General features: G+C 41.5%; 1 protein-coding gene across 2 annotated transcripts; it reads right to left on the bottom strand.

Annotated features, from left to right (window-relative positions):
• Nucleotides 1–8,239: 8,239 nt before the first annotated feature.
• On the bottom strand, nt 8,240–11,172 carry lratd2b (LRAT domain containing 2b). Of its 2 annotated transcripts, none has more exons than XM_040012997.1 (2): nt 10,926–11,172; nt 8,240–10,610 (listed from the first exon to the last, which is right to left on the bottom strand). In XM_040012997.1, the coding sequence occupies exon 2, from the start codon at nt 10,418–10,420 to the stop codon at nt 9,596–9,598; it is 825 nt and encodes a 274-aa protein (XP_039868931.1). In that variant the 5' UTR covers nt 10,421–10,610; nt 10,926–11,172; the 3' UTR covers nt 8,240–9,595. The 2 variants fall into 2 exon arrangements, with proteins under 2 accessions (XP_039868931.1, XP_039868933.1); XM_040012999.1 differs by lacking the exon at nt 10,926–11,172 and adding an exon at nt 10,723–10,893.
• Between the last annotated feature and the right edge of the window lie 1,149 nt (nt 11,173–12,321).

The raw sequence follows: 12,321 nt of genomic DNA, 5'->3' as shown, positions 1-12,321 counted from the left end.
TTTTGAAATGAATTCCTGCCTCCCACTGGGCTCAAACCATAATCCGCTCTCGCCTGCCTGCCTGTGCGTGAGGCGACAAACCTCGTCCTTGTGTACAGCCTTCTACCATTGTCCTAAGAGATCCTCTGAGATCCAGGAAGGTTGTGTGGGTGTGCCCCCGCTTTGTCTTGGCTCTGAATGAACAAACAGTGTATAATCAGTTGTAATATGCCCTTGGAACAGAGAACCTAACGCTCCGAGTGTGAAGTTGTATCAATGTACTGCACTTCTTGTACTCTGATTGATGCTACACAGAAGAGCCTTGTTACAATTACTGTCCCTTTCGCTGTTGTCGCCACTGAACTAGCGTTTGCAGTGACAGGTGCGCAGGAGAAAAGGACCAAGGCACAACTTCATTTACAAGAAGAAACTCTCATAGGTGAAAACATTGCAACATAGCAATAAAATAAATTGTCGTGCAATCGCAATGATGGTAGCGTAGGTGATCTTTTTTTTTTTTTTTAAGTTTTGATTCGTAATAACAAGCTGTGGAAATTCAAATGCAGCTTAATTGCTTCTTTGTTGTTGACACACTTTGTTAAAACTGGAATCAGGAGTTTTGTTGACAATAAATCTCAAAGTCAGACCTTTAAAGGGAGGCATTAGCGTTGCTTCAGCGCAAACACTCAGGCTTGGGAAGGCAGTGGTGTAGTCATTACTGCCTCCCATTTTCACATTGAGATTTTAATCATCGGCTACAGTATTTCTGATTGATGTGTGTGTGTGTGTGTGTGTGTGTGTGTGTGTGTGTGTGTGTGTGTGTGTGTGTGTGTGTGTGTGTTTACACACATATATCTGTTCACATGGGGGGTTGTAATACATCTTTGTAATTAGTATTATAATTATAAGGCAATAAAACTGCGGTACACATGGGAGGCCGATCCATCTCTGGGATACTGCAATTATCCTGCTAAGATGTGTTACTGTGACAAATTTACAAGAAGCAAAGTGCAGCTCTGCACTGATCCGGTTAAAACAACGCACAGAACACAGACTTAGTTCAGTTTTGTGCCAATAAATGTGTGTAGAATCTATAAATATATCAACAGAGGAGATCTGTGGATTTTATTTGCTCAGCAGACAGGGTAGCAGCACAAAACAACCCCCTCCAAAAGCATAAAATGATTTAGTTCCAGACCTGTTGCCTCTTGCGTTTCTTTTTTCAACAACTTATGTCTAGACTGCAGTCCCAAGCAGCGAAATACTGATGCACAAACAACTCATCTTTGAGTTCTCCCTCAGTCTGGTCAATGCGGTGATATGAGACGGCTGCTCAGTGCGTCTAAATTGGCTTTGCCTTCTATTAGCTCCAACAGTGCCTCGTTATCAGCAGCCAAGATCTAGCCTGCAGGGCCAGACCTCTGCTTCTCCGCCACCCACCAGCTCACTGCCACGCACACACACACACGTGCAATGAATTCACAGGTATGCAGAAGCACACGCAAGTAGGGATGCTCTCGCAGTCTTTCACACTCTGACACTAATACTTCCATTTCCATATCTTTGATTAAGCCAGCAGGATGTCCAGGTTGCCACTGAGCACATCTGCTTTCATAGCAGACACCCACAAAGGATAATGGGATGCTTATCAGCTGGAGAGAGAAGAGGAAATCGTAGCTCCCTCCATCGGTGGGCAGACACGGCGAGGTTTTCTCACAGCAACCTGAGAGTGGAAATGCAAATCAGGCTCTGTTGTGTAAATAGAAATGATTTAATTAGTTTAATATGGATGAGCGTCAACCCGGAGGGCGGGTTAAATATCAACAAGTTTATTAACTATTCACACACGCATGCACGGTGCATGTGCAGAAAGCAAAGGTTACGTTTGCTTAAATTACACACACACAGTAAATGTCGCTTGGCGTTTAACCTTTTCTAACAATGTGCAGACCCTCTTCCCCTTCAGCATCTGCTGTCACAGCCTGAACGTCGGCATCATGCCTGCAAGTCATGCTGTAGTGGTCCTAAAGTTGTGTTGCTTTGGATTCTTTGTGAATGTATCTGAGTTTGGGTTTCTGTTGAGGTTTTATTGTTTTTCCAAATGTTTGAAGTTTTGATTTTTTTTCTTTTCTTTTCTTTTTTTTTTAATCTGCTGAATTTTGGATTCATGCTTTGATTTCTTTGCTATTCTAATAGTGAGTCTAATTCTTTCTGATATTATCGAGTCTTTCATTTCTGTTTACTACATGATTTTCCTAGTAAGAAGTTTCTGTTTTTTCCACTTCTGTCTTTCTGTCCGTGACATCATTGTTATCTCAGCATGCTGAGTTCTAGTCTCTGATGAACATTCTAAAATAAACACGTTGGAATGAAGATTTTAAATAATATTAAATTAATTTGGATTATAGGACACAAACATAATGAACAAGTTTTGAGTCGCAATGTTTTCTCACCCATTAAAGCAGGTACACACCATCATGTCTTTCTAAAATCCCCACTCTTCTTTACAATGCTGCTTCAGTTTACTGAGGTTTGCAGGGTTTGATTTATGCACAGCTCTCTTAAGGTCCCACCACAGCATTTCAATCAGGTTGAGGTCTTGACTTTGACTGGGCCATTGCAGCACCTTGAATACAGGAGTACACATAGATAATAAACCGGACTGGGGGTAAAAACACCACTGCACTCTACAGGAAGGGCCAGAGTTGTCTCTATTTTCTGAGGCTGCTGAGGTCTTTAAACGTCTGTCGGACAATGCTCAGGATTTTCTATGAGTCTGTTGTGGCCAGTGCCACCCTCTGTGCTGTTGCATGCTGGGGCAGCAGGTTAAGGATTGCAGATGCCAACAGATTCAATAAACTGATCCGCAAGGCCAGTAATGTTGTAGAGATGGAGCTGGACTCCCTTAAGGTGGTGTCGCAAAGGCGGATGTTGTCCAAGATTAGGAAAATGCTGGACAATACCACCCACCCACTCCATGATGTGCTGGCCAGTCACAGGAGCACGTCCAGTGAGCGACTGAGATTACCCAAATGCACCACTGAACGACACAGGAAATCATCCCTGCCTGTGGATATCTCCCATTAAAAATCCTCCATATAACGCACAGTACACACTGCAGTAGTTACATCCTTTTCCGCATCCTCACCAGTAAAAATAACAAAGTTTCACAGTTTACAGTTTAGAGTAAAATGTCAATTATATAATTTTAATGTCTGTAATATTCTGGATATTTATAATAAAGCTATTTGAATAAATTAGAGCTATTTCTTATATTTTGTAACTTTGTAATATATTGTATTATTTAATTTAGTTCAGTCTGTTAGTGTTCTCATTGTCTTGGAGCAACTGTAACCAAATCATTTTCTTAGGGATTCATAAAGTATTCTCATTTTGAATCTTTTCTTTTTCTCTTGTAGATTTGCTGCTGTATAACCTAATGTAAGCCTCACATTTCACTCTCTAACATTTTTGTGTACAAAACAGTTTATGGTCGGCTCAGTGACCATCAGGTCCCCTGGCTGTAAAATCATCATCCCTAGTTTGTATGCAGTATTGAGGATATGCTGTGTCTGACTTTTGCCAAACATGGTACTGTGCATTATGGTCAAGCATTTCCACTTTTGTCTTGTCTGTTCAAAGGACTCTGTTCCAGAAGTCTTGTGGTTTGTTTAGATGCAACTTTGCAAACCTAAGCTGTGCTGCCATGTTGGATAGCCACAATTACTTCCCTAAGATCATATGCTTCCTCCTTAACACACACGTAAATGCTCCTGATCAGCAAACTGCCAATCCTCTGCTTCTATAGAGGCGCTAACACTTGCTGAGGATCAACAAATGAAGTTAATTTGATTAGTACGACCTCTATTCTACTTACCCTCTTAATTCCTATATAAGCACTAAGGCTGTACTTAGTGTTTCACACATTGCTTCTGCATTTTGGCTTAGTTTTTCTCTAAATAAATAATAACACTGTTTAATATATCTTGTTTTGCAGTTCTTGTGAGGTTGTATTTAAATCATTTTAAGGCCTGGAAAAGACTGGACATTATTATGTCCTGACAAATAAAACCTCAGAACTGACAGCGGGTGTGTTTTCTTTTTACCATGACTGGAATTTCTAAGGATGAAAAATGAACACATAGGGAACAAACTAGCTTTGTCTCAAGGTGACTGAACACCTGCTTGCAGTATTTGTGCTGAGCTAATTCCCTGCTGGCTGAAACTTCATATTCAGCATAGATTGTCTTGTCATCAATGGTTTGCATTCAGCAGAAACTTCAGGAAGTCATTGCACCCAACCAAGAAATAGTCCTGCACATTACTCCCTGTTAAACCAGTAATTGTGATTTTTGCACTCCTGTATTTAGTTGTTATTTAGTTGTTTAAACAAATGAAACGTAACATGTTAGTGAGCTTTAGTAACCATTGTACGTGAATTTTATTACTGTTGAACAGAGCCATGCAGGCAGTTTCTCAATTACAGCTAATATAAACTAAACCAGGCTTCGGATTTCCAATTCAATTCAAGGTATAGACAGAATATTTGGCAAGAAACTGAATAGGTATATGATCTCCTTAAATGTTAACTTTTTTCTCCAACCTGCAGCTGATAATGATTGTGACTCTATTCTGATTTTACCAATATTTGCTCTCCTGCTTCTTCTTTCTGAAACACCTCTAAAGTTGGCAATCCATAGAGCAGAATGAGGCACAGTTAGCACAAAAAATCAGATGTGGAGATTTCTGAGTGAGAGGCATAATTCAACTAAAACTATGCAAATATATATGCTAGCAGAAGATAAGTTAATGAGGACGATGTGGGCAAGAAAGGAGTTTCCTTAAAACCACAAAACAGGAGAAACTCTGCTAAGTGTTTATTTGTTTATTTAAATAAATGAAAAAGAGACTCCTGTGGGATTATGCCTCTTACTGCCAGGTGAAGAAACACCCCACACAAAAAAGACGCTTTTCCAAAACGTGCAGCTCCTTTGTAAATATTTTAGCTTCATGTCTGAAGAGAAAACATGAGCAGTATCTCAATTTATGTAACACCAAGATTTTTGAAAAAGGCCTTTAAAAATGACCTTTAACATCTGCTTACCCGCTCGGTATAAAGTCGGTGAAGCTAAAGATGCGGGGCGGGAAATCTTGTGATGACTCAAAGTAAGATGAATGTTGATAGCTATTGAATCAGCCTGCCATGAATAATTGAAGTGACAAACAGGCCAGAGCGCTTGAAGGCAACAACTCTCAGTCACATCTCAAGTTCAAGTATGAGAGTTTAATAACCAGCGAGATTTCTGTTCCTTTACTCTCAGGTCATAACTCGAGGCCTCTATCCCCGGCTTTTATTCATCCCCTCATCACCAACCACAGAATGAGGTCAGTTTTATTGAAAGTTTCCTCGAGCCCTTTCCTGTTGTCCGCCTCTGCTTATGTAAACCAGACAGCCCCAGCTGAGCGGACACGGCGCCTCGAACAAGAATAGGGCCTTGATTCCATTCTCGGGAGCTTCTCGTCATCTCCTGCTGTCCAAGAATTTGTAATCTACCTCTAGTCAGATCAAATCAAAGACATTGTTGTGTCTCACAAAGATATCTTTACATGTGATTGCAAGTCTGAGTTTGCTGCTCTTACTTGCTGCTTTGTGTTGTTTCCATGTTATTTCCTGTGAATCACCATAACTTCTTGGAACTGATCAATTTATTTTTTTTAGCACAGCAGTGCCAGCTTTGGCTTTCCCCAGCTTTGGCTTTTACTGATGGGGGGGTTACCTTCATATTCTGCTTCTCATCCCTACAAAACCATGTCTATCATGAGAAAGTGAAAGAAACCACAAAAGGAAGGAAGCAGGACGTCAGTTGCAAGATCGTCTGCGTCAACCTGCATTCAATTGTTCTGCAGTTGGAAAGAAGCAGTCAAAGCAAAAACACAGTAAAACTGGTCTACCAGATTGCTTCTTTGATTTTTTTTTTTTTTTTTTAAAGAAAAAGAAAAAAACATGGAAGTGGGAGGGAATGGCCATTGTGTGGCTGAAAAAACAATTCCCACATCGGGACGAGAAAGAATTACAGCGCAGCGCCAGTCTGAGCCCGACGGTAAACACAGCGCAGTCCATGTCAAACTGGTGGGAGTCCCATATGAATAATTAACCCAGCACAAGTGGGTAGTGCTAAGTCTAAGTAAAGTTCATCGCAGGAAAGGGGGAAAACAAAGCTGCGTAAGTTGCAGCTCTGTGGATCGATGATTAGTAATGAATGCAGTGTAGTTAATTTTAGAGTTACAAGGGCTTTTGGAGTTTCATTATACTCTCTAATTCACATGGAAATGCCTCTCATAAACATGATTCAGGTGAGTGGGCAGAGAGAGTGGCCTGACAAACAAAACCCCACAGCACTCTGTTCCTGTCTATGGCAGATAGATGATTTTACAGGCAAGGAAATACATTCGCACTCTTACAGTAAGCCGCTAAAATGGCTCTTGTGCATGTCATTATTGAAATGAGATGCCCAGTATGGCACTGCTAATCAAAAGCTGGAGTAATCTTAATAATCTGTTTCACTATCATATCTTAGAAGCACACTCTTTAGCCCAGCAGCCACTCTCAATCCCATTCTTTAATGGTTAAGGAGAATCCTAACTTCTGGCAAGCCTTTCCATGTAAGAGTCGCTGGCAATCTAATAAAAAAAACCCTGAGGTAAGATTCAAACTCTAAGTAGTTCAGAACATAACCTGAAATTGTCAAATGTTCTCAAAGAATCCATATTTACACTACACAGTGTTTGTCCCACATGGATAACAATCTCGCCGTTGCTCGAGGCCACATCTAAAATACACTCCCACTTCCTGTAGGCTTGTCAGATATGATCTGATCTCCTCATAAGCACTCTCTTTTAAAGCTCAGACATATTTGCGTGTGGGAAGAAGTTTTTTTTAGATAACAACATTTTGTAAACACAGGGTGGGTTTGATTGGAGCTCTGGCTTGTCCCCAGCTTCTGCAACCTTGCCAGGTTTGCCAGAAGGATGTGGGCTTTCCTCCAACCCTGCAAAGGAAACACGACGGACTCATCGGCCAAAATGCAACATGAATGAGTCAACGTGTCAAATCAAAAATCTTGCCCTGATTTTACAGATTTAAAAAAAAAAAAAAAAAAAAAAAGATATTTATAAAACACAAAAAGTGAAAGAAATCTTTGAAAGTGATCACACCTCCTCTAGTATGGCTGCATATCACACTGATTGCTCTTTTCCAGAGTCTTTTGAATTTGATCAGTTTTCAGTTTTACTAGGACACTCGACTCAATTTGGTTCTCCTTAAACTGAAGATGAGCTTAATTATAAGCACTGTGTGAACTTCTGGACCAGTAACACTACAAAAGGTGACTGTTTTGCTTGCATCATGCAGTCAGTTTGACATTATTTTGCATATTAGCAGCTGACAGTAAAGTAATGCGTGATGTAGCATTGCAGCGTGTTAACCAAGACACTGAAGAAGACCAAGAGCTAGTAAAACTTTTCGGACATTTTCAAATCGATTGCATTTTGCAAGTAAACCCCACAAGGCAGCATCAAATTTGCACCAGCTGCAGAGTACACAACTCAACTCACAACTAGCTTTTTCTTAGCTGTGTGGTTTTCATTACATATACTACTTTAATAGCGCATGATACAGTTTATGTAGAGACCGGTAAATCAAACTGAACGTAATATATGAAGTACGTGTAATTCAATTTTAGCTTTGTCACATATGATGAAAAATGTGAGTTAATAATCCCAATTACACAACTCCCCTGGCGGCTGCTTTAATACTGTGTGTGTGTGTGTTTGTAGGTGCTAAAAGAAAAATATGACTGATTATCATAAATATGCACCACATAAACATACACGATTCGTATTTCATCACCGTGGCAGACCACAGAGAATTGAGGAAATGCTAATGTGTTCGGCAGCTTTCCCATTCAGTACGGGTGCTGATGATTATCCAGCTTTGAGTCCAGTGGGACCTTTACCTGCACGAAAATGACTACAGCAGTATCGTCACGCAAACATCACCAGAGGAAAAAGTAACTCATCTACTGACTACCCGTGATCACTGGTTTCCTCTGAAGCACAGACAGGGGGGAGGGAAAAAACAAGATGTCTGGCATTTCAAACAACCTCACAGCCTGTTGTAATTTCCGTTGCAGCCTCTGTATGTGAACACACTGCAAAGTGTTTCAGTCATTGTTGTAATACTGTTTCCCCAATAGAAATAAAACTGTACCTTATTTAACTGCACCTTTACCCCAAGTTTAATAAATGATGTAGCTCAAGGAGAGGGAAGGAGAGAAAAATATGGATGTGAAACACTTTTAGCCTTTGGGTAAATTTCAAGAGAAAAAAAAAAAAAGTCTTATCTTCAGTAAGCAGAGGTGTAAACAAAGCAAAAATGTCCAGCACAGTTGGAACTCATCTTGACACAGCCTAACAAAGCAGATGTTTAAGTAGTTTCAGGGAGCTGCTGCTCGGAGGAAAATATTTAGATCAAAACTGGCAGCTTTAACTGTGTGGGTAGCCTGCACTTTCCTGCACGCAACCACAAACCAAAAAACAGCAGATGAACAGGTATGACTGTGGCTCTTCCAACTGCGAGCTGGGATTGAATTGTTTGGGGTGTAGCTGCTCTCCAATTGCCAAGCGCAGTGCAAAAGACAAGGCCGGTGTTCAGGATGCAGGATATAGAGCGGCCTCTCTTGAGGCTGGTGGTTTGAAACTATCGATTAGCACTGTACCAATGCTCTCAGAAAACATTTAAAGGCCAACCGTTCGCTAAAAAGAAAACCCTTTACTCTTCAAATATATATATTTATTTCCATAATCCTTCATACAAACATCTTTCTGCTTCAAAAAATAAACTGTTGTAACAGGTGAATTAATAAAAAGTGCCCATAGCTGTCAAACAGTGTCCACAAAGAAGTCCAAGAGAAGGTAAAGCTGTGTGATGATTGGATATAAAGCAACAGAAGGCAATCCACCAGCTTGAAACACCATAACGTTGAGTAACAGTCTCTCTCTTCCACTCTGTGGGTTGGTCTCCAACACCTGAGTTGTACAGGAGCAAGCAGCTTGAGCACTCTTGTCAGTCAGGACTAAAAGGACAGTTTTTTGCTCCTCTCTACAAAGCATTGCTGGATTAGAAAAATAATTAAGGGCAGTTAAATTCTAACTTCATTCCCGACTGATTAGACTGCAGGTGAAGCTCCAATGCAAATTGTATCCGCCATAACAGGTTGCTTAACCTGGGGTAGAGACTGAAATCTCATTTTCTTATAAAAGGAGGGAGGGATATCTGCCACTGGGGTGTGTTCATTTTTATTTGTTTTCAATGCAAATTAAGGTATGGAAATGTCGCTTTAACCCCGCTGATCATTGCCAAAGCATTTTAGTTGGAATTCACAAATTCCTCTGGGTGAAAAATATTTTCATGATGCACCATAAACTCCCTCTGAATATGCACATTTGTTGGCACAGTGTACACGTTTACGTGACCTCATGGGTTAAGCGCTTAAATGGAGCATGGAACATCACCGTGGAACCTCAAATCCTCTCCAGATGACCAGTGCATCCAGTGTCAGTTAACAAAATTCTCCTCTTTGAGTTCATGTGTTGTATTCAAATGGTTGGCCAACTCTTGCATCACGGCACCTTTACCAATCTGATCGTTCCTCCTCTTTTCCATAATCACGTCTTCCAGGCTTTGAAATTCCAGGACGTGACTTTTCTTCTCAGAAAACAGCAGTTTTAACCTGTACGGCTGCTTCCCAATCCTGATCTCCCCTCCGATTTTAAATTCCCGTTTGCCAAAGCGACACCAGGCTGCAAAACACTCAGAATTTCTCCAGTACAGCTCCCTGTCTCTTGACCCAACGTGGTCCAGCGCGTTGCGCACAATCACCTCTGGCGGGAGCGCGCGGTACCTGTAGAGGCTGTTCACTATCCGGCCTTGTTTGCCCTGGCTCACATCGGTGAGAAAGTTGTTCTTGATTTCAGCCCGGTGCAAATGAACCACCTGAAAGTCCCCGACGTAAACAGCCCAGTGTGGATACTGTCCAGTGGCCACGAACTCCAGCAGGTCTCCCGGTCTGCACTTGTTCAGAAGACTTTCCGCGGAGTGAGTCGCAGCTCCGGTTTTTCTTTCGAAGACGCACTCTTCTCGATAATAGATCGCGCACTCCAGCTCGTCCCGGGGGTCAAAGGGCTTCTCTTCATGGTTTACCTGGCGTTTGTCCGCTGGAAAGTGATCAAAATTGTCGTCCTGGTCGTCGTCGTCGTCGTTGGAAAAAATATAAGACACGCCAATCCGCGGTCCGTCGTCTTCCGGGTCGAACCCATTTGGGTCCGACGTTGGCACCTCCGCGTAATTTAGATGCGTTAGTTTCTCCACCTGATTCCCCATAAAGGTGAACGGTCAGTGGTAGCCGGTTTGAGCCTGACACAGAAACAGGATCCACCTGTTCTTGGCGTCCCCGGGAACTACACGTAAAAAACAAAGGTTGCAGGGACTAACTAAATCCAAAGCGGCGAAGAAGGGCACCAATAATCCATGTCCAGCAGATTTTCTCCAATTGAACACCAACTGCGTCGATCTATGTGGAAACACACAAGACGGATGTGTTTAAGGGGTTGAATTTAGATATTAAAGGCATTTCTTCAAGTCAAACTGTGACGCTTAGTCCTAACAGGTGTGACCTGACTCACCTGTTGGCTCACAGTTTCCACGTAACAATCCCAACACAACTATTCTTATTGCTGCAGTTTTTACTTTTCCTGTCACCTCAGTGTTGTATCCTATCACCTACATTGCTCCTGTCGCGTCAGCCTGTCTCAGTTGTAGCTACTCTACACTTACTGGTTTTCTTCTTTATTTTTGAATGTAAGCTCGCGGGGCAGCAGACACTCACCTGCAGGTCAGCTCCAGTCAGCAGCTGCTGTCTCACTCGCTCCTGTTGTCTCATCAGTAAAATAATGAGTAGTTTAGACTGCGCTGGCACCTGCTCTCCTTCCTGTATGGTAAGCTGTTGCGCCGTGCTTTGCTCTGTTGTATAGACTGAAGCATGAACCACTGTGGGCTGTTTCTTTTCTTTTTTCTTTTTTTTTTTCTTCTTTGCAGCGAAACTCGCCCAGGATCCAACGACTGCTGGGAGGTGTTGTCATTTAAAGCGACAGTACGCCTTTTATGCCTCATTGCGTGTTCAGTCTTCAGTCAAAATCAGCAGAACATTAGAAATGGATACGTTAATATTTTAAACTGACGCCGGGATCCCAAAAGCTCTGAAATTTGATAAATGTCGATAATAAAGGCCATAACTATGTTAACAATATGAAAGACGAGAGGGGATTACGCAATAAGTCTTAAGTGTATGTCCACTAGCAGGTCCTTAAAATGGAATTATATATTATTATATTTGAGGATAAGAAAAAGTTATGGCGCTAGATTTTTTGTAATGGAGTTTTAAATCACAACAACAAAACAGGAAATAACAAAAGTGTCATCAAAAATTCCCATTTAGTGGGAACTTCATGGGAACTGACAGTTTTTCATCCCTACAGACAACTTTGACTTGTTTAACTCAGACATGCTGCAAAACCAAGGTGACGCATTCATATTTTATTAACAGGTTTCTATTTAAATTCAGGTTGTGTCATTGTAGAAAAGCAAAAACTAACATTATGCAGTCACATCCAAATGAATTTTATAGAATTGGATGGGTTTTTTATGTGTTTACTCAGAGGACAAAAACAAAACACTGGACTTTGACATCTCACCTGCCAATCTTTTTTTGAGCTCAGTGAGGCTTGGATGTGGAAAAAGTGAAATGCACTTCATTGAGATCAAGTTTCCAAGTAACAGCACAGGAATCCTAATAAAGGAGCACCATTCAGGGAGGATTTACATAAACACGGGAGCCACACAATTGTTTAGGTTTTTCTTCTGCTCCCAGTAGTCTTCAGCAGCCTAATGCTGTACAGAAATTGTTTCACTTTAGAGAAGGTGGTGGGTGGGTCATGTGGGTAACCTTAGAGAATGTTGTTTTCTTGCCAAGCCTGTGTGTCAACAGCGCACAGAACCAGGCCACTCCTGGACTTGGCAAGAAAAACAAGAAACTTGTGTCAGAGGAGAATTTTAAAATGCGAGTCTCATTGGAGGCCCGTTGTTCTCTGCCCCGTCTTTCCAATCAGCTCAAGCGCTGCTCGGGCCAAGACTCGTGCGCCAAGAAGTGATAATATGTTCACTTCCTGCCAAAAGGTAAAAATCCTGCTTGGACAGGCCTTATATCCAGGCTTACAGTGTTTCAG

This window comes from Simochromis diagramma, unplaced genomic scaffold (assembly GCF_900408965.1).
Source record: "Simochromis diagramma unplaced genomic scaffold, fSimDia1.1 OVJJ01000618.1, whole genome shotgun sequence".
In the NCBI taxonomy this organism is placed as follows: Eukaryota; Metazoa; Chordata; class Actinopteri; order Cichliformes; family Cichlidae; genus Simochromis; species Simochromis diagramma.
The sequence above is the reverse complement of the archived record's forward strand: the minus strand, read 5'-3'. Positions and strand labels throughout refer to the sequence as shown.

What these genes read in the sequence shown, in the direction of transcription:
- lratd2b (XM_040012997.1), bottom strand. Translation starts at nt 10,420, where the DNA reads ATGGGGAATCAGGTGGAGAAACTAACGCATCTAAATTACGCGGAGGTG.